At 38.6% G+C, this 23,370-nt stretch overlaps 1 protein-coding gene across 6 annotated transcripts in view; it reads right to left on the reverse strand.

Annotated features, from left to right (window-relative positions):
* Positions 1-23,370, reverse strand: part of zswim2 (zinc finger, SWIM-type containing 2) — a 104,706-nt gene that overhangs the window by 71,178 nt on the left and 10,158 nt on the right. For 5 of the 6 annotated variants that reach the window (XM_059966825.1, XM_059966824.1, XM_059966819.1 and 2 more), the window contains 8 exons: positions 20,224-20,300; positions 18,601-18,641; positions 13,467-13,686; positions 13,092-13,142; positions 7,293-7,544; positions 5,421-5,505; positions 4,858-4,985; positions 3,440-3,599 (listed from right to left, as the gene is read on the reverse strand). In XM_059966825.1, coding sequence (XP_059822808.1) covers positions 3,440-3,599; positions 4,858-4,985; positions 5,421-5,505; positions 7,293-7,544; positions 13,092-13,142; positions 13,467-13,686; positions 18,601-18,641; positions 20,224-20,300 — 1,014 coding nt within the window. The remainder of the gene's footprint in view (positions 1-3,439; positions 3,600-4,857; positions 4,986-5,420; positions 5,506-7,292; positions 7,545-13,091; positions 13,143-13,466; positions 13,687-18,600; positions 18,642-20,223; positions 20,301-23,370) is intronic. The other variant, XM_059966820.1, reaches the window with a different exon arrangement.

The raw sequence follows: 23,370 nt of genomic DNA on the forward strand, positions 1-23,370 counted from the left end.
CTGGCCATTTCACCTGATAGCAATATACATTCCACCTAAGGCTAATGTCAAACAAGCTCCAGACGAACTGAACAATGTAATCAACAGGCATGAGACAGCACTTTCTGATGCCTTCCCCATCATTTTGGGGGATTTTAAACAGGCCAGCTTGATAAAGTCACTGAATAATTACTATCAACAAATCACTTCTAGTACCAGAAGAAATAACACACTGAATACTAAGTGTTACACTTTCAAGAGTGTAATCCCACAGCCGCACTTTGGTAAATCTGTACTTCTACTCCCTGAGTACAAGCAGAGACTGAACACTGCAGCACATGTAGTGAGGACCAAAAGTTAGGGGCCATGGAAGCACAGGAGCGCTTACAGGACTGCTTTGAAGCAGTAGACTAGACTGTGTTCAGGGAGTCATCTTCGAGCCTGGATAAATAAGTCACAATTGTCACTAACTTCATTATAACCCAGCCAAGAAACAATTCCAGCAGAGGTTGGAGGAGTCATTGGATGAATGTAAACTCTGGCAGGGTTTGGCCATTACTTCCTACAAAGCAAAACCCAACATCGTGAATGGCAGTGATGCTTCTTTTATGTGACCTTTTATGTTCGCATTGAAAGGGGAAATAAAACCACAGTTATGAGGATCCCTGCAGCATCCATTGACCCTATGATCTCTGGCTCAGAGGCCGACGTCAGGCTGTCTTCAAAGACGGTGAACCTCCACAAGGCAGAAAGGCTCGATGGAGTACCTAGCAAGGCTCTGAAGACCTGTGCCAACCAACCGGTGGGAGTATTCAAAGAGATTTTCAATTTCTCACTCCTACATTCAGAAGTCCCCAACTGCTTCAAAAGAGCAACAATTATACCAGTGCCCAAGAAGAGCAGTGTGACCTGCCTTAATGACTATCGTCCAGTTACACTCACATTTACAGTGATGAAATGCTTTGATAGGTTGATCATGGCTAAAATCGACACCTGTCTCAAGTACGACTTCGACCGACTGCAAATTGTCTATCACCACAATAGTTCTTCAACAGATGCGATCTCAATGGCTCTCCACACAGCCTTGGATCACCTGGACAATGCAAATACCTAGGTCAAGATCCTGTTTAATGACTATGGTTCAGCATTTAACACCATCATTCCTGAGTTCTGATTGAAAAGCAACAGAACCTGGGCCTCTGTACCTCCCTCTGCAAATGGATCCTCGACTCCCTAACTGGAAGACCATTCTGTGCGGAATGGAAATAACATTTCCATCTCGCTGACAATTAACACTGACACTCCATGTGGATGTATGCTTAGCCCATTGCTCTACTCTACATCTATGCTCCCTCTAAGCTATGCACGTGTGCACACACACACACATTTTTCAACCAGCACACAAAGGAAATTAATGTGCGCACAAAAGATCAGTTACCTAAAATAATGTAATAATTAATAATTATACTTATTGAAATGTCAAAGACAGGAGAGAGAAAAAATAACTGAGTGACTTAAATATGTATATTATTTTGTTGTTATTCTGTGCAGTTTTATATCGAATATTTTGTAAACCTACATAAACTGTGCCATGTGTGCATTTAGTGCACACATACTTTTGTCACAGGAAAAAAATTTGCACCACACAAGATTTTTGCGCACACTGACTACTAAAAATTAGAGGGAAAATTGCTTTACACCCATGGATGTGTGGCTGGGCATAGCTCATACAGTATCTATAAATTTGCTGATGATACAACTGTTGTTGGCAGAATTTCAGATGGAAAAGAAAGGCCGTACAGTAGTGAGATAAACCAGTTAGTTGAGTGGTATCATAGCAACAACCTTTCACTCAACGTCAGCAACACCAAAGAGCTGATTGTTGACTTCAGAAAGGGTAAAGCGAAGGAACACAAATCAACCCTCATAGAGGGATCAGAAGTGGAGAGAGTGAGCAATTTCAAGTTCAATATTTCTGAGGATCTAATCTGGACACAACATAATAGTCCAGTTATAAAGAAGGCAAGACAGTGGTTATATTTCATTAGGAGTCTGAGGAAATTTGGTATGTCAACTAAAACACTCGAAAACTTATACAAACGTACAAGTTGCATTCTGACTGCATGCATCACTGTCTGGTATGGGGATGGGGTGGGGAAGAGTTACTGCACAAGATCAAACAAAGTTGCAGAAACTTGTAAAATTAGTCAGCTCTGTGATGAGTACCAGCCTCTGTAGTATCCAAGACATCTTCAAGGAGCAGTGTCTTAGGGAGGTTGCGTCTACCATTAAGGATCCCCACCACCTAGGACATACCCACATACTCTCTTCACACCGTTTCTGTCGGGAAGAAGATACAGAAACCTGAAGGCACACACTCAGTGATTCAGGAACAGCTTCTTCCCCTCTGCCATCCGATTTCTAAATGGACACTGAATCCATGAACCTCATTACTTTTTTATTTTCTGTTATTTGGCACTTCTTATTTTAACGGAACTATTTAATAGGCATTTTTCTCTATATTTATCATGTATTTCATTGTACTGCTGTCGTAAAGTTAATAAAGCTAACAATATATGCCTCAGAAAACCTGATTCTGATTCTGCAGAACCTCTAGTGCAGTAGAAATGAAATCAACTAAAATTGTTCGGCAAGGTTTGTGATAATAACTCCTTACCCTTTTCACCAGCTGTATTTTAAGTTTTCTAACACTAAGTATTAAATTGCACACAATTGCTGAATATGGTGTAACTGAAGTTTTGAGACAACTTCTTCGCTAATGGACTTCTGATTGTTTAGGTTACAGAGAGGTATCACGTAAATGCTTAATGAGTGGCATATAGTGTATACTGTATGTAAGGATGGTTAGGCAGTGCTTAGAAAAGTCAGACATACATAATGCCTCCAAGTTCAGATTCATTAAACTAAGAATGGAAGAGGGTGTTCTGAGATAATTTGGCCATCTTTGTTTATATCCCAATTCACTGTGATGGAAACCTAAATCATTGCGGGTCCAAAGCCAATGACAAATTAACTAACAGATACTCTGATAGGACCATGAACAGAGTTGATGGTACTCACCTTGCCCTACTTGAGTTGGTTCCCTTGACTTAGGTCATAGGAGCAGAATCAGGCCATTCAGCCCATTGAGTCTGTTCTGCCATTTCATCATGGCCATTACTTTCCCTCTCAACTCTATTTTCCTGCCTTCTCCCTGTAACCTTTCATGCCCTGACTAATCAAGAACCTATCAACCTCCACCTTAAATTCATCCAATGATCTGTCCTCCACAACTAACTGTAGTAATGAATTCCTTAGATTCATCACCCTGGATCATTTGAAGTCTTGTACGCAAGGCTGTAGATGCCAGGCAAATGAATGGTATATATGAGTGCCAACTATATTCTGCGATTGATGTTTAAAGATAGAATTTACTGAGCAATTAGGAAAGTACTCTTACCTTGTGATGACAAGGTAGACATCGAACTTCCTGCCTTAATCTGAATGCCTTTAGACAGACTCTGCACTGCTGACCAGGCACAAGTAATTTGCTTCGCTCTTTCACCATTATCAGAGGTAAGGTCTGTACTACATGTCCAGGCACAGTGGTAGATTTATTTCTTGGAACAGTTGAGGAAAAGAGTATTTTGTTACAGTGATAATTAAATAATGTGAAATTACAAAGTAAACTGGGATCCAAAAGTTGTCCTTTTTAAGAACTCATTTTGAATCCACTTAAGTACAAATGATGCATTAGCAGTAATGAAATGAATGTTTCAATTTCACAAGATGGCTGTGGTTTTCATACCCAATCCTCTCAAATCAGCTAAGAACTAAACATATGGAAAAACATGAGATTTCTCTATCACTCCTGCAATACATCTTGGAATTATGTGTGTTCCTTTATTGAAAGGTATCTCATTATTTCTGAAGACTCAGTCTGCCACTGTTCTCCATGGGATTAACCAAGTTCTGGATAGCCTCATATCATCACAGCCCAAAGACATGCAGATTGGTGGGTTAATTCCATTGTAAATTGCCTGTGGTATGTAAGTGACTGGTAGAATTGCAGGGGGAGGGAGGGCCAGGTGGTAAAATTGAGAAGATTAAGGAGAATAAAATGTGATTAGTGCTGTGTGGGTGTAATTAGGTGTTCGGTAGTTGGTATGGATTAGGTGGGACATGGAGTCTGTTTGCACAATTCTGTGGCCATTAATTGGCTTATCTTGTCATCTCTATATTTTAAGTCTTGATACAGATTTACACAAAAAGGTCTTGCCAGTTCACCTGAACTTTATGTTTAAAAATTATTAAAAGTTTTGTGTTGGCTCCAAATAATATCAATCTATTTTACCTCCAGTCGATTAAAGTTAGAGATATTACAGTTGGATAATGAATATTAAATAAGCATTATGCAGAAGGCCAACAAATACCTTGTTCAAGGGTCCAGCTCTGCCGTCCCATTTGAAAGCACAATATTTTAACTACCATGATTTATAACAGACCTGGTAGAATGGAGATAGAAGTTTGGAGTGTGAATGATTAGGATCTTGATAGGTTAGGACCATCAATGTTAGGATGAGAATTGAGGGGAGGTAGTTGGTTGGGGTTGGTGACTGGAATAGCAATTGGTGATAGAGATAACAGGCAGAAGATCAGGTAAAAGATGGAGTTGTAGATTGGGAAAACATGGGATCAAGCTTGGGGATGAGTGCATTGTTGGCCTGAGGAAAGCTACCATGATGGGCAATCATTATCCTTCCTTATGCTTGATTATTAAAACAAGGTTTAAAGTGGAACAGCCCAACAGATAAAATCAGGTGTTACATGATCCACTTTCTGGACCACAATGTCATACGTAACTGGAAAAATACCTACCTGTCCAACTGCACAAGTAGATCATAATCACAGGCAACAATATCTCTATTCATCAGATCATCGACAACTGCTAGTGGTAAAGGCACACTGGAAACTTGCTGTAGTGGTTTCCAACACTGATTTCTTTTCTAAAATTAAAAATATATATTCCAACATTTGGTACTTCAAATATTAATGGAGAATATAGTGCACTAGTAGTACATATTATTCATTAAAAAAATCCTCAACCTTGGATAAATGTTATGGAAGTATATTAAGTTTCATTTCCAAGTCACCTAATACATAACTTGCCTTTCAATTAGAGATTTCCTATACAAAAAAATTAAATATCTAAGCCTAGATTTGTTCCCTATCAGAACAGTGGACTTATTTCCTAATAATGGCATTGCTTAATGTATTGTCTAAGTACTAACAGATGTTTTCCCACATAACACTCAATGATTATCACCATTCTATTACTTCTATTAAAAATAAGCTTCTATTACTTATTTTTCATGTAGGTTTCTTCTTACCTCCATATGTAAGTGTATTTAAAATGTTTTAACAAAAACAACTGGAATTACCTCACGAAAGGTGAACTCGTGCTGAGGGTGGCTCAAACATGGAAAACACTTCTGACAAAGATGAAAATCAGGACAGCTCAAACATCTTTTGAAAATAAGGAGAGAAAACAGGAATAACATTTATTTTCATTTATGAAAGTGTAAAAGTACTTTAAAAACCAATCCAATATCAATTCTGCATTTGTAATTCAGCTCCTTTAGGACACCTTGTTCTGTATTTAGAACAGTGGCTTCGAGCCTCTAATCTTCATTTTACATTCATTTTAAAATCTTTATGACTATTCCCCACTCATCCACTTGCCACATTTCTCTCATTCCTTTCCTTAAGTGATCCCTTCCCCACACTATTGATGTCACTCTTGACATGATAGGCCTGAGAGCTTGATAACTTTGAACAGCAACCAAATTCTTGTTTTTTCTACTGTTGATAAAATGTAGAACCATAGAACATTACAGCACAGTACAGGCCCTTCAGCCCTCCATGTTGTGCCAACCCATATAATCCTTTTTAAAAAAGTGCTAAACCGACACTCCATAACCCTCCATTTTTCTTTCATCCATGTGCCTGCCCAAGAAGCTCTTAAATACCCCTAATGTTTTAGCCTCCACCACCATTCCTGGCAAGTCATTCCAGGCACTCACAACCCTCTGTGTAAAAAAACTTACCCCTGATGTCTCCCCTAAACTTCCCTCCATTAATTTTGTACGTATGCCCTCTGGTGTTTGCTATTGGTGCCTTGGGAAACAGGTACTGACTATCCATCCTATCTATGCCTCTCATAATCTTGTAGACCTCTATCAAGTCCCCTCTCATTCTTCTACATTCCAAAGAGAAAAGTCCCAGCTCTGCTAACCTTGCTTCATATGACTTGTTCTCCAAACCAGGCAACATCCTGGTAAATCTCCTCTGTACCCTCTCCATAGCTTCCACATCCTTCCTATAATGAGGTGACCAGAACTGAACACAATACTGTAAGTGCGGTCTCACCAGAGGTTTGTAGAGTTGCAACATGGCCTCTCTACTCTTGAACTCAATCCCCCTGTTAATGAAGCCTAGCATCCCATAGGCCTTCTTAACTACCCCATCAACCTGTGCAGCAACCTTAAGGGATATATGGATTTGAACCCCAAGGTCCCTTTTTTCATCCACTCTCTTAAATAACTGACTATTAATCCAGTACTCAATCTTCTGGTTTGTCCTTCCAAAATGCATCATCTCACACTTGTCCGGATTGAACTCCATCTGCCATTTTTCTGCCCAACTCTGAGCAGAGTTAATATTTGGATGGAAGAATGGAGGGTTTTGCAATTATCTTTAATATTTTAGAAATTCAAAAATAATCACTTTGAAATTTAAAAATATAAAAAATATTTAGTCCAAGCAATCCACTTTAATGTTTATCCTCCACGAGAACAGTAGTCTAATCTCTTGTCTCCATTTACCTGTCATATGATACTATTCAGCTTTCCTTCTTTTATGGCTAATCTATTTCTAAATTCTGCCATTCTCCCCACTCTGGCAGTATATCCCACAGCATCATAAGACACTCAGCAAAAAAAAAAACCCTATAACAGGGGAATCTGCTGTGCATAATCTTGTTTCTGTACCCTTTACTCAAGGCCAGTCTACCACAGGAAACTCTGATTTTTATCTAATTCGGTGGATTCTTTATCACATGATCTCTAAAAAAGATCATATTTTTCAGCATTTTTCTATTGTTATTTTCTCATACCAAATATCATTTTGTTAATCTGCATTGGATATATATTAAGGACTATTCTTAGAGAATAACTGATAGTAAGGTACTTAAATTAAAAGGTAGCTATATCCAATACATTACACTTGTTAATACAAAATAATAATTTGTTCACCTGTAGCATTTGCCCTGAATTGGACAAATCCCACATTTATTACAAGGAATTCCGAGGTGTCTGTCAAGTCTTTCTCTTTCCGCAACTGTGGTAAATTTAGTGGAATTTCTAAATTCTTCCTGAAGGAGACTCAAAGGTGCAAATTCCTCCCTGCACAAAGGGCATTTAATAGTGGCTGCATTCTCAATCTTTGTTTGGTGTTCTACCCAAATCCTCATGCATTTGATATGGACACTGTTACCACAGGTATATCTATGGACACGAAGAAAAAGAAAACAAATTGTCACCAATTTAGCTGTAATTAAACAACAAACTATTCCACAGCCTTTAATCATTCAGCCCCTAACTTAAGCCAGAAGTAAAATACTGCATTTGCTGGAAATCTGAAATAAAGCAGAAAGTAAAGCAGATGAAAATATTTAGCATCTGTACCAAGCTAAACCAATAGGTGTTTCAAATTGATTGATAATTTTTTCACTGGAATTTTTCTTATGCCACTGTTCATGCTTCCATTTGATCATCTCCACTAACACAACCTTTTATTCCTTTGCAACAAAGTTTAAACTGAGCACTGTGATAATCAAGAAGAGTATAGTACCCATAAATAGTCCATGTTACACTAGAATTCAAGTAGATATGCTTTCCGTTTATATTTTTGATATAGCTAATATTGATCCTATAGTTGTGATTTCCAGAACCACGGCTTCCAGCCCCCTTCAATTCCCCTTCCCATTTCACCAGTGACCTGTCCATCCTCAGTTTTCTCCACTGGCAGGGAGAGGCCCAATCAAAACGAAAGGAAGAACACCACCAAATATTCTGCTTAGGTAGTCCAACGGCACGAACACTAAAGTTTCCAATTTCAGGTAACACTCCCTTCTGGTGGGTTCTTTCCTCCTCCTCCCCCCCCCCCCCCCCCCCGCTCCCGGCTCTTCCAATTTTCCACTGTTTCTCCATTTTTGTGCCCTTTCCCTCAAATGCCCTGCCACCAACCCACCCCTCCCCCATAACTCATCTTTAACCACCTTCTGGTTCCATCCACCCACATCACACACATGCTTTTCCCCATTTCTCCCTTATCTGACTCTGGTTCCACCTCTCCACTAACAGTTCCCAATATCATAGGTCAGCACTGGTGGCCCTTTATATTTCTGCTAATCTCCCTCTAGCAATTGGCTCCAACGTTCACACTATTCTCCCACCCCCGACCTTGCTCCATTATTTCCTCTTTCTTACTCCTCCATCTAACATTCACCTGCCATCGTCTCCCAACCAGCTTGTCATCTTATACCCCTGATGAAGGCAAACTATTATGAATAGCAAATTATTCCACAGCCTTTAATCATTCCGCCCCTAACTCACGCTAAAAGTAAAATACTACACTTGCTGGAAATCTGAAATAAAGCAGAGTGTAAAGCAGATGAAGATATTTAGCATCTGTACAGAACAAAACCAATATGTTTCAAATTGATTGATAATTCCAAAATATCAACTGTTTACTCTTTCCATAGATGCTGGCTGGTCTACTGAGTTCCTCCAGCATTTTGTGTGTATTACTAATCTTATACCCCTCAGTCCACCAATGACCTCAGGTTCTTGTTTCACAGTTCTCCCATCTCCACTCTCAGTCCTGATGCAGGGTTTCACCTGAAACATTGATAAATCCTTTCCTCCCTCACATGCTGCTCGACCCACTGAGTTCCTCCAGCGCACTGTTTGCTGCTATAGCATCCAGCATTTAAACAAAAATGTCTTTAGTGTTACAGATGCTAAAGATAGCATACACTTTGGTATATTAATGTGAAATTAATGGCAAACAACACATTGCATTAAGATGAAAATATTTCTTAGGAAAGTGAACAATAATTTACTTTAAGTAGAGGTTCCCAACTGGGGTTCCGTGGTACGCTCAGTTAATGGCACAAAAAAGGTTGGGAATCTCTGACATTAAGCTATATTGGTATTGCTTAACTTCTACCGTTACCTTTCTGTTGGTTTGCATGAAAATCATAGAATAAAAACATTTCAATAAAGATATTTTGTAGCAAAAATATAGGAAAACAAAATAAGAAATACACGTTAGATATTTCTCTTATTCATTTTATAACCTGTTATGTTATCACACAATTCAACAAATATTACTAGATATTTACAATTTGAAAGTAGCACTCACTATATGAATGATCTTTTGTAGTACTCAGTAATGACCACTAGAGTGCAACATGTACCTTTGTAAATATATAAAGCAGATTCTGGTGAATAGTGACATATCGGGACTATACATTTTGGCCCAAATAGGCGGCTGCCAGAATTAGCTGAAATTTCATGGAAATAGCTAATATGGTGTAAGAAAGACAACTACTGTTTAACTGAGTACAAAACGACTTCTATGCCAATTCCTGCAGCATCTGGTGATCCTGTGATCTCTGTCTTGGAGTCAACATCAGAACATCTTTCAAGAGGGTGACCCCTCAAAAGGCGTCAGGCCCAGATGGTGAACCGGGTGGGGCTCTGAAAACCTGTACCAAACAACTGGTGGAAGTGCTCGAGGACATCTTCAATTTCTCACAGATGCAATCGGAGGCTCCTACCTGCTTTAAAAGAGCAACAATCATATAATGGCCAAGAAGAGCAGAATGAGTTGCCTCAATAACTATCACCCAGTGGCATTCATATCCACTGTGATAAAGTGCTTTGAGAGGTCAGTCATGGCTAGAACCAACTCCTGTATAATCAAGGACCTGGACCTGTTGCAATTTGCCTATCACCATAATAGGTTTACAGCAGATGCAATCTCACTGACTCTCCACTCAATCTTGCAACATCTGAACAACAGCGATACTTATGTTAAACTGCTATTTATACAGCACAGAGTTCAACACAATCCCAACCTCAGTTCTAATCAAAAAGCTCCAAAATCTGGGCCTCTGTACCTTCATCTGCAAATGAATTCTTGACTTCCTCACCAGGACGCTACAGGAGATAAGAAATAACATCTCCTCCTCACTGAGGATCAATACTGGCACACCTCAATGATGCATATTTGGCCCACTGCTCTACTCTCTTTACCCCCACGACTGTGTGGCTAGGCACAGCTTAAATGGCATCTATAAATTTGCTACAGCAGAACTACTGTTGGCGGTCACTTTGGTCAGAAAGGTTTGTCAGCCGTGGTTACAACTCATCTAGGAGAAGGAAAACTCTGATCTCAGATTCTACTACCCAAATATGGGGAAGGTTCCTGCGGAGTTGCTGGTACCAAACTGTATTGGGGTCTGGCATTCCTTTGGGTTTATCAGTTGTGTGGAGAGGGGGAACTTGCTACATGGGCAACAGCTTGCTCTCCATATCGTACTGCCCAGGCTTGTGTATCCAGACAGCTAGGACATAACATCCATGGTCAACTTTGACCGATGGGGGGGCCCTCACTTCTCACACAGGTAATCACATTGTCAAGTTTTCTGATGATATGGCAGTGGTGGGGCTCAGCACCAACAACAATGAGATCGCCTACAGAGAGGAGGTGGAAAAGCATGAGCCCAAGTGCCAGGCTGATAAGCTCTTCCGCAATGTCAACAAGACAAAGGAGATGGTTATTGACCAGGAGAACTCGCACAACTCACACTCCTCTTAACACTGGCAGCAGGAAATACACTTCTCCTACAATCTTAAATTGTCCCAGAACACATCCTACAGAATCAGGGAAGCTCACAAATACTATTACTTTCTTAGGAGGCTGAAGAGAGCTGGACCATGCATGTACTCACATTCTTCTACAGCTGTGCAGTATAGAACATCCTAACATACTACGTCACTGCATGGTATGGAAACTGGTCTGCAGCGGTCAGGAAGGCTCTGTAACGGGTCATCAAAATTGCTTAATGCATCACAGGTCCCAGACTACCCACTATCAATGACATATATACAAAAAGGTGCTGGAAAAGGGCCAGTAACATCATAAAGGATCACCTCTACCCTGCTTGTGGACTGCTTCTCCTACCCCCATCAAGGGGAGGTTATGTACCATCCACACTAGGACTACTGGACACAGCTATTTTCCCAAAGTAATAAGGCTGGCCAGCATCTCCACCCACTAACCCACCCCTCCACGACTACTACTTTACATTACTATTTTTTGTCAGAGTCAAGTTATGTACAGACAATTTTGTGCCTATCATCACTTTATGGACATACAATCAAAGTATATAAGCTATCTAATGTACTTATATTTTTTGTGTTTTTTTAAATTATTGTGTTCTTTATTATATTGAGTTTTTTGTACTGTATTGCGTCTGGAGTAACCATGATTTTGTTTTCCTTTACACTTGTGAACTGGAAATGACATTAAACAATCTTGAATCTTGAACTGCCACTCACTGAATATTTTGTTTTGTTTTTCACACCATTTTCTGTGAACTGTAGAGATTATTGTGCATGAAAATCCCAGGAAATCATCAGTTTCTGAAGATTCTTGCTGCAGGAATCCAAAATACAAAATAATGTAAAGTATTCAGTTTCAGGTAAACTCTGGCTCCAACTATTAAGAAGAAGATGATGGGTTAGGCCTGTTCAATCAAGGAGATTTAAAAAAGGTGTAAAACTGCTCTATTTTATTCTAAATGCATTCGAGCTGAACATGTCAAACTACATATTAATATGCACAGCATCACAGATGGAATGGGTAGTGATATCATCTACTTTGAATATTGTATGTAGCCAACTATATTAACCTTTCATGTTAAATTTCAGAAAAGGTTTGATGGTTGTCTGTGTCACTAATTTCTATGACTTCTAATTTCCATTACTCGTTGCCATTCCTGTTAACTCTGTACTCATTTCCACTATTTAAAATTCACCCAAAATCAATGTACACTTGCTGATTATGACAAAGCATGATTTGCATCGGTCTTTCAAACATATTTTTAAGGATTAATATTGCATACAAGTTGCTTAAATTTCCTTTGTTCTTCCATGCATTGCCAGAGTATGATGACGATGATGATTGGCTAACACGCCAGGCTGCATTTATGCAACATCAACAACATTATCACTCATTTTGCTGTATTTGAAATGTGTGAACTTGAAACTTAACCAAGCAATCAAGTGAAGTATTATTTTCAATGTTCCATGTAATCTTTTAATTAATATAAAAGTTTAACATTATCCAATCATCATTTTTCTGTCCTCTTTGACCCCAGTTTTAATTAATGTAGTGTTTCATAAAAGCTATAATTAGAGGTCAATTGTCTTCTGATCTTCCACTAAAAGAATTATTAAATTACAATCTGTTTTGATTTAACTCCAATCTGTACCCTTTGTGTTAAATGCCTATGCAGACTTCAACAGTGAGTCATTTAACAAAGTTTCAGATGATGATCAAAATCATTCCCAACTAATTGAATATATTAGATTATGGTTTAGAAATCAGAGCTGTACTTTTGAAATTAAATTCAAGTGGTACATGTTGGGCTGGGGGTCTGGTAATAGCAACATTGGTCTACAAACAGTTTTTAGTATTTCAACAAAATGACATTTCTTAGGCAATGTGGGAGGTAGGGATTATGAATGCATTTCAACCAGGCCAATTCCAAACACAAAACGTTCTAATAGTAGGAGGAGAAAGTGGTTAGCAATCAAGAACCAGGGTTAAGGTTATTTCAATTACCCTCTGCCAAATAATACAAGGTCAGTTCAATTGCTGTGGTGTACCTAACATCATGACGCAACATAAAGATGAATTTACTGCAGACCTGTCATCAAACCTGTTGATTTCTACTTTAATTTAATTGATTTACTCACAGATCGAAGTTGTGGAACAAAATATATTGTAGTACTTGCCCAACACAATTACTGGGAAAGAAACAATTTGAAGTTGCATTAAGTCACTTTGAATACATATTGCAAATGTTCTAATAATTAATGGGTTATGCATCATTTCATTGATTATAAATACTATTAATACATTTCTGCTGTTCTGTGAACCATTATAAACATGGATAAATAAAGGCATCTGTCCTCTGGTAATCTGAGTTTAAAAAGTATCTTAATATTTAATATTCTTATGTTGATCAAAAATATTTTTGAGTTACTTTGCAGTTTTTGCAGAAATTTTGTTCTTATTTTGTCCTTTTATTCAAAACCATAATTTACTATTTCAATAAGCACAAATCTCACCTGCAGTATGTCACAGGTTGTTTCTTTTTCAGTAGCTCTTCCTGACAAATAGGACAGATATCCTCAGGATAAATTTCCTTCTGAAGCACATCTCCAATGGCTCCTTCAACATTCTGCTTTACGTTAGAATTTCTAGTGGGAAACTGTGCTGTTTCATCTATGTGAAGATTCTGCAGTAATATTTCAATTTCTCGGTCCACAAGGCCAAGCTGGAAGGCACCTGGAAGGAATGCAAACGCAGAAATTACAGAGACATTTCAAAATTGATAGAAATTCTTAAATTTACAATTAATGCAGGACTGATTTCCTTATATTTCCAGAGCTAAGTTCCTTATAATTATAATATTAATACAAGGTTTCTACATTACATGCTCATTGGTTGATTTAGAATAAAGTGGTTGTATTATAAACATTACTAACTGTAAAATTAGAATCAGAATCAGGTTTAATATGACTGGTGTATGTCGTAAAATTTGACGTTATGCCGCAGCAGTATATTGTAAAACATAAAAAATCTGCAAATTATAGTACTATATATATATAAAGGAAAATCAAATAAGCAGTGAGTAGTGAGATAATGTCATGGGTTCAATGTCCATTCAGAATTAGATGACAGAGGAAAAGAGGCTATTCCTGAATCACTGGGTGTATGCCTTCAGGCTCCAGTAACTCCTCCCTAATGGTAACAATGAGAAGAGGGCATGTCCTGGGTGATGTGGATCCTTAATGATAGATGCCAACTATTTTAAGGCATTGCTCCTTGAAGATGTCCTGGATGTTGGGGAAGCTGGTGCCTTTTGTGGAGCTGACTGAGTTTACAACTTTCTGCAGCTAATTTCAATCCTGTGCAGTCACCACCACCACCACCCCACCCCCCCCCCCCACCCCCGCCCTCGCCAACACCAGACAAGCAGTTAGAAAATGCTGTTCACGGTACATCAATAGAAATTAGTTTATTGTCTATCCTATTTGTATTCCCTATTGATTTAAATTGTGGATGAACAGCTTTCTAACATTTCAAGATGATATTTGTTTATTGCTCTGACATGTTAATTCTGTTTTCCTCTCCCCACAAGCTGTGTATTTGACTAAGTCTTTTGATATTTTTACTCATTTGTTTCAGATTTGTGCTGTAGTACTATCTTCTGGCATTGGCAGTTCCTTATATTGCAATTTCATGTTCCAGGATTGGCATTAATTGGAAGTTAGCTATCTGATGATAGAATTTGAAGTTGGCCTTATTGAACAGCCATTCATCACAATTTCCTGCAGCTGCCACTAGATAAAAATAACGAGAAGCCCAGTTGATTATCTCTTCTAAGCTCAGAATCACTGAACTCAATGGCAGCATTAATATTTAACCCCAGTTTAGATAAATGGGATCAACACTGCAAAGCAGCTGAACCTAGGTTAATTCACCAGAACTAAAAGTGGAGATAGCCTTGCAAGAATAGTAGAAAACTTATTTTTATCTTATTTCAATTGACTTTGTACTGTTTTTCAATTACTCTAAAAGAAACTCCATTAAGTCCTACATTCAATAAATTAAAAAAAATAAACTGTAGAATTATGTCTAGCAATTCTTGAGGTCATAGGAGAATTCTGTACAATGAATACAACACTTTTATTGTATAGCTTTTATGTGTAATCACGTAGTGATTCTAATTCTAAAACTCCCAACAAACTCTTCAGAGATGCAAATAATTTGACTTTTTATGGCCTGGAGCATCTCAAAAGTCAATTAAATACACAGATTTGATTATAATGAAAATACTGCAGATAAAATTATAATGGAAGGACTCCGTCCATTAAATAATTTTCAGCAGTACAAAATCTTCAGGCTTTGAGCAGTGCTCAATCAGAGATCAGAAGCCTGAGAAGATGCAATTCACTCAGGTTCACCGACTGAGTAGAAAAGGCAGCGACTCACAGCAGTTTGGAACTTGGAGCAGCAGCCAATTGGCATTCAGGATTGATTGAAAAGGACAAATTAAAGTTAGGCAGGGGCAAGCACAGCAGCCATCATTGGAGTGGACAGAGTTAGAGTGGGGCTTTTGAGGCTTTAGTACTTCAAGACTTCAGTGAGGAGGGGCTTCAGTCAGACAGGGTAAAACAGCTGCAGGTAGAGTTCCCCCTCCCACACAGTTTGTTCTTCCTTCTTTATATTTGCTTAGTCAGAGCAGTAGAGATGCCAGGCGGGATAGTGAAGTGCTCCACTTGTGGGATGTGGGAAGGCAGGGAGACCTCCTGTGTCCCTGCTGACGACACCTGCAAGAAGTGCATCCAGCTGCAGCTTGTAACACTCAGCATTAAGGAGTTGGAGCTGAGACTGAATGAACTCTGGATTATTCAGGAGGCTGAGGATGTGATAGATAGGACATATAGAGAGATAGTTACACCCAAGGTGCAGGACACAGGAAACTGGATGACAGTCAGGGAGGGAGAAAGGGGTTAAACAACCAGTGCCCAGTACCCCAATGGCCAACTCCCTCAGCAACAGGTATACCACTTTGGATATTGTTGGGGGAGATGACCTAGCAGAGGAATGCCACAGCGGTCAGGGCTCTGGCACTGAGTCTGACTCTGCATCTCAGAAGGGAAGGGGAGAGAAGAGGTGAGCAGTGGGAGTAAGGGAGTCATTAGTTAGGGGAACCGAAAGGAAGTTCTGTGGATGAAAAAGAGATTCATGAATGCTATGTTACCTCCTAGGAGTCAGGATCTGGGACATCTCAAATAGAGTCCTCAGCATTCTTAAGTGAGAGGGTAAAAAGCCACAGGTCATGGCCCATGTAAGTACCAATGACATATGTAGGAAGAATGACTAGGTTCTGCAAAGTGAGGTCAGGGAGTTAGGTGCTAAGTTAAAGGGCAGGACTTCCAGGGCTGTGATCTCAGGATTGCTACACATGCAGTGTGCTAGTGAAGCCAGAAACAGTAAGATGAGACAGTTTAACATGTGGCTAAGGAGTTGGTGTAGGAGGGAGGGCAATAGATTTTTGGATCATTGGGCTCTCTTCCAGGGAAGGTGGGACCTGTAAAGAGACAGTTTGCACCTTAACTGGAAGGGATTAATATCTTTGCGGGAAGGTTTGCTAGGACACTAAGCTGTTTCAAAGATTGGAGGAAGGCTAATTTTGGTGGTATCAGAAAGGATCTGGCAATTGTGGATTGTGACAAGGTGATTTCTGGCAAAAGTGTACTTGTTAAGTGGGAAGCCTTCAAAAGTAAAATTTTGAGAATACAAAGCTTGAAAATGCCTATTAGAGTAAAAGGCAAAGCTAACAGATTTACGGATCCTTGGTTTTCAAGAGATATCGAGGCCCTGGTTACGAAAAAGAAAATGAGGTGCATCGCGGGTACAGGAAAGTTAGAATAAATGAGGTGCTTATGGAGTATAGGAAATGCAAGAGAACACTTAAGAAAAAAATTATGAGGGCTAAAAGGCGGCATGAGGTTGCCCTAGTAGACAAGGTAAAGGAGATATGATAAGAGCAAAAGGATTGCAATGGACAAAATTTGTCCTCTGGAAGATCAGAATGGTAATCCAAGTGTGGAGCCAAAAGAGATGGGGGACACCTTAACTAACTGTTTTGCATCTGTAGCTTCTCAGAGATGGACACAAAGTCTGTAAATGTGAGGCAAAAGAAGCAAGACAATAGTAGATGTTGCCTCTCTGACTGGAGACCTGTGACTAGTGGAGTGCCATGGGTATCGCTGCTGGGCCCATTGTTGTTTGTTTTTGTGGATATACAAATGACACCAAGATTGGGGATGTAGTGGACAGCAAGAAAGACTATAATGGCTTGTAGAAGTATCTGGTAAAATAGGCAGTAAAATGGCAGATGGAATTTAATGCAGTCAAGTGTGAGGAGTTGCACTTTGGTAGGACCAACCAGGGTAGGTCTTACACAGTGAACGGGAATGGTAGGGCACTGAGGAGTATGGTAAAACAAACGGATCTGGGAATACAGGTCTATAATTTGTCTGGAATTTATTGAACAGGTAGATAGGATCATAAAGAAAGCTTTTGGCACATTGGCATTCATAAATCAAAGTAATGATTACAGGAGGTAGGATGTTATGTTGAAGTTGTATAAGAAATCGGTGAGGCCTAATTTGGATTAGTATTTTGGAAACATGTAAATAAGATCAAGAGTGCAAAGAAAATTTACAAGGATTGCTGGGTCTGGAAGACTTGAGTTATAAGGAAAGATTGTACAGGTTAACACGTTATTCCTTGGAACGTAGAAGATTGAGGAGCGATTTGATAGAGGTATACAAAATTATGAAGGATAAGGTAGGTTAAATGCAATCAGTCTTTTTCCACTGAGGTTGTGTAGGACTACAACCAGAGGTCACAGGATAAGGGTGAAGGGTGAAAAGTTTAAGGGAATAAGAGGGGAAACTTCTTCACTCAGAGGGTCGTGAGAGCTTGGAAAGAGCTGCCAGTATAAATGGTGAATGCAGGCTCGATTTCAATGCTTAAGAGAAGTTTGAATAGGTACAGGGATGGTAGTGGTATGGAGTGCTATGGTCACTGCGCAGGTTGATGGGAGTAGGCAGTTTAAATGGTTCAGCACAGACTAGATGAGCGGAATGGCCTGTTTCTATACTGTACTTTTCTATGACTGCATAACTTCAAGCAAAAACTGTATAATATCCCAAACCCCTCTTTATATTTAAACGTGAGAAGTAGCAATAATGCAAAATAATACTATACCACTCTTAATGTTTGATTTTTTTTGTCAGATAAAGTTACTTCATAGAATATAATCTTTCAGTGTATTTCATCTGCAGCATGCTCACCACAGCTGAATTATTTTTTGCAATATGATTATTCATGAAGCATCAGCAAACTGCAATAATGTCCTCTCTGCCAAACAACAAGAAAAGTGATTGCAGGGTGCAAGGATATTGTAGAAAATCTTTCACTGGGGAAGTTTATTAGCACCTTTTGTAAACAAAATCTGCTCACAGCTTAAAATACAAGAATCTTTTTTAAATAGAATGTTATTTGAATGTGTTTTATAGTCCTCATGTGTTAAATGTACTTAGGCTTACAAAATAATTAAATCCTAAACCTCAGTGCAAAAGTCTTTAATTCTTTAAGTGAAGAAATAAATTATGCACTTACATTCATGATCACGTGGTAGCCTGAATTTCTTTAACAAAACCCTGTTTGGAAGAAGTGAAATACTTTTGAGGATACTATTTCCAAACAGCCAGAGTATTCTATTTTTCCTTTTTTTCTTTTACTTGTGTAATAATTCAAAGTATTCCTTGTACTATAGCATACAATTTGCCTGTCCCTCATTTATTCTTGACTTTAATTATGAATATTGACAGGGTATTTCACTAGAGCAGTCCATCCTTGATAAACAGTATGTCGGAGAAAATACGAGTAACATATCTTTCTTTGGCACAGGAGAAGGAGGCCAGCACCAGAAGCCTGCTACAATTCTAAGATCAGATGACATAAACTAGAGACTAAACCTGGACAAGGCAGCCCAGTCTGTAATACCATCCATTGATTGTGTGAAAGTACATTTTTCACACACCTAATATGTTTCACTAATTTAATAAATATACTTGGAGAGCTTAAGTTTGTTAAAGGAAAGGTTCAAGGAGAATGCTTAAAATATAACTTACTCACCTTCCCCCAGATAATGGTTATTATGATCTAAATAAGAGATAATGATATTTTACTTCCCTGTCCTATGGAGACTCATTTAAAATTTGTTCTGTCATTAAGATGCAGCTCAGTTAGCTGTGCAACTTTCAGTGTCTTTTTTGGAAAGAGTAGTGATTGATATCCTTTCCTTTCCTGTATGCAGATTGGGAGGTGCCTATGCTGGGAAAATTCAGGACGAGCCAAATACACAACAGTGCTCAATTAATGCTGGCTCAGATACTTTCAAATCAGATACAGGAAAAGGAAAAGATGCAGAAGAGCGGCTCCCTGATGAGATACAAAGCCCATAATGGCAGGGTGGGGGTAAAAAGCAACATAATTCTTACTGAAAGCACTCTCCTCTTCCACAAACTTTCCTTTGTATTTAATTATAATGCATTTTAATTTACCTGAGATACAATGAGAACCAATTTTTAAAATAACACAGTAAATTTGGAAGAAGAATTAAAGAGAGATATATTTTAAAATCTGCAAATGAAACAGAATGCCTATGTCACAAGCAAAGGGAAAATATCTATAAAAATACTTCTTGTGTTCAATGCATTCAGATTGTAGATTTATTTTCTGTTTTATTGTTTGGTTAAAATGACTAAATGTTTCAAGATCCTTTTGCATCAATTTACTTAGATTTTAATCCCAACAGATTTCAATTCCTCTTTCTCTTGCACAAAGCACATAAACATGAAAATTTTGGTGTTGGTCCTTTTAATTCACTAATCAAACAAAAGTGTAATTTTTCTCAAATGGGGCAATTAGTAAGCACTGGGTTTTTCTGAAGATGTACATGAGTGAATCATTTCCCATTGTTTTTCAGACTACTAAGAACAGTGAACTGAGAACTTAACCGACAATGCCACAGTCTCCAGATTTGTACAGTGTTTGTCGCGCTTACCTGTCTCCCAGTTAACATTGTAGCATCTTACTTAACAAACAAGAGAATACATTATTATGTACAAGAGAGTAAACTGTGTTAGTTCTTTTCAAGATGTATTCTTATTGCTTTTTCAAGGCATTAAATTCAGAAGTATTCCATGAATTGGAGACTATACATGAAAATAAATTCACCAGCAGATGTGTTTGCAGAGATCATTTTCTTTGAGAAATGTGGAACAGCTGCAATTGTGTGGATTTCCTATATTTACCTTTCAAAAAACAAAATTAAGAGAAATCAATAGATCTCCTTATTTGTAAATATACACAGTAGTATATCTGTTCACACACAACTTTACTAATACAGATCTTTTTTCTCTGTTTCTAAGACAGTAATCATAATGTATGAACCCTGACTAGTTATTGCTTTTACATTAAAGTTCAAATAACAATTTTCTAATAACGATCTTAGAGAAACGAAGGTACTCTAATTACACCCATCAATTATGTTCCTTTACTTCCTCTACTGTTTGTGAGGTGTTGTGGCCCTATTGTATGTTTTCCATATTTGATACTTAGTGCAGATTTCAGTCTGTGAATGTATTTTTTTTAAACCAAGAGTGCTGAGAAACTTGAACCCTGAAATTATTGGGCAATACCAATTTTGAAATTGGTGATTAATTATATGGAGGAGAAAGGAAGACAAGTCAAAAGACTGAATAATGTAAAATACGATTGAAAGGTGTCAGAACGTTATGGGTAGAGCTAAGAAACTGCAAGGGTAAAAAGAGAGTGAGGGGCATTATATACAGACATCCGAGCAGTGATCTACAAATTACAACAGGAGATAGAAAATTCATGCCAAAAGGGCAGTGTTACAATAGTCATGGGGGATTTCAATATTAAAGTGGATTGGGAAAATCAGCTTTGTGCTGGATCCAAGGAAGGTAATTTGTAGAATGCCTATGAGATGTCTCTTTAGAGCAGCTCATAGTAGAGCCCACAAGGAGATCAGCTATCTTGGACTGGATGTTGTGCAATGAACCAAAATTGATTAGTGAGCTTAAGGTAAAGGAACCATTAGAGGTATGTGAACATAGTATGATAGAATTCACCCTGCAATTTGAGAAGGAGAAGCTAAAGTCAGATGTATCAGTATTGCAGTGGAGTAAAGGGAATTACAGAGGGATAAGAGAGGAAAAGAACACTAGCAGGGATGATGGCAGAGCAGCAATGGCTAGAGCTTCTGGGAGCAAGTCTGAAGGCACAGGACAGATATATCATAAAGAAGTAGTACTCTGAAGGCTACTGTGGCTACAAGAGAAATCAAGCACACATAAAAGCCAAGGAGGGCATATAATACAGCAAAAATTAGTGGGAAGTTAGAGGAATGGAAAGGTTTTAAAAACCAACAGAAGGCAACTAAAAAGTCATAAAGACGTTAAAGACAGAATATGAAGGTAAGGGGCATCTCATTGAAAGGTATCGAAGGTTGAAGGGCCTCGATAGAGTGGATGTGGAGAGAATGTTTCCTATGGTAGGGGAGTCCAAGTCCGGAGGACATAGCTTCAGAATAGAGGGACATCCATTTAGAATGGAGGTGAGGAGGCATTTCTTTAACCAGAGAGTGGTGAATCTCTGGAATTTCATTGCCATAGGTGGCTGTGGAGGCAGTCATTGGGAATATTTAAGGAAGAGTTTGATAGATTCTTGATTAGTCAGGGCATGAAGGGATACAAAGAGAAGGCAGGATTTTGGGGCTGAAAGAGAAATGCCAAGATGAAATGGCAGAGAGGACTCAATGGGCCAAGTGGCCAAATTCTGCTCCTATATCTTATGGTCTTAAAATAGGGGGTTCACAGGGAATATAAAAGGACTTCTTCCGAAGATCTTACAAATTTTATCCATTTATCTATTCATTGCCATTTATGCCTCTTGGAGGAATCAACACATTTGGTGCAAATATGTTAATAATATTTCAACAGTGATGGGCAGATCTTTACAAAGCTTGTCCATTTTTCATTTCATTGATAAATCTTGATTAAATTGCTCCTTTGTGAATAATTTTCTGAGAAATTAACTGCCACTTTAGATTAGGCAAAGCCAGACAGCATGCTGACCTAACTGAGATGGCAAATCCAGCAATTTCTCTAGGAAGCTACAGATAACAATGGGAATATGAGACTTCAAACCAATGATTAAAATCAAAATTCTGTGAAACTGAGTTTGTAGAATTACATATACTTTTGCTCTATGGACACAGGAATAAAACCATGTGCTTATTAACTGCTGTCAATAGACAAATTCAAGTTCCATGGGTTTTCACTATGTGAATGAAAAGTCATTCTAAATATATTCTATGCCCTCTGTACCTTGAACTGGGTAAGTAACGAAATGGAGAAGAGAAATAGAATGAAGTACTATTAACTACTGTTTTGTTTATTTTTATTTCCAGATGCTTTTGACAAAAGAAAATACTGATACTTTAAATCTGAGGAAACTTTTGATATTATTTGCTATGGTTGACACAAAGGTTGGGGGTGTTGTGTATAGTGTGGAGGGCTGTCAGAGGTTATAGCTGGATATTGATAGGATGCAAAACTGGGCTGAGAAATGGCAAATGTTCAACCCAGATAAGTGTGAGGTGGTTCATTTTAGTAGGTCAAATATAATGGCAGAATATAACATTAATGGTAAGAGTCTTGGCAGTGTGGAGGATCAGAGGGATCTTGGGGTCTAAGTCAATAGAACAGTCAAAGGTGCTATGCAGGTTGACTCTGTGGTTAAGAAGGCATATGGTGCATTCGCCTTCATCAATCATGAGATTGAGTTTAAGAGTCGAAAAGTAATGTTGCAGCTATATAGGACCCTGGTCAGACCCTACTTGGAGTACTGTGGTCAATTCTGATTGCCTCACTACAGGAAGGATGTGGAAGCTATAGAAAGGGTGCAGAGGAGATTTACAAGGATGTTGCCTGGATTCGGGAGTATGACCTATGAGAATAGGTTGAGTGAACTTGGTCTTTTCTCCTTGGAGCAATGGAGGATGAGAGGCGACCTGATAGAGGCATACAAGATAATGAGAGGTGACCTGATACAGATGTACAAGATAATGAGAGGCATTGATCGTGTGGATAGTCAGAGGCTTTTTCCCAGGGCTGAAATGGCTAGCATGATAGGGCATAGTTTTAAGGTGCTTGGAAGCAGGTACAGAGGGGTAAGTTTTTTTTACGCAGAGAGTGGTGAGTGCATTGAATGGGCTACTGGCGGTGGTGGTGGAGGCAGAAATGATAGAGTCTTTTAAGAGACTCCTGGATGGATACATGGAGCTTAAAAAAAATA

This window comes from Hypanus sabinus, chromosome 4, assembly GCF_030144855.1.
Source record: "Hypanus sabinus isolate sHypSab1 chromosome 4, sHypSab1.hap1, whole genome shotgun sequence".
NCBI lineage: Eukaryota > Metazoa > Chordata > Chondrichthyes > Myliobatiformes > Dasyatidae > Hypanus > Hypanus sabinus.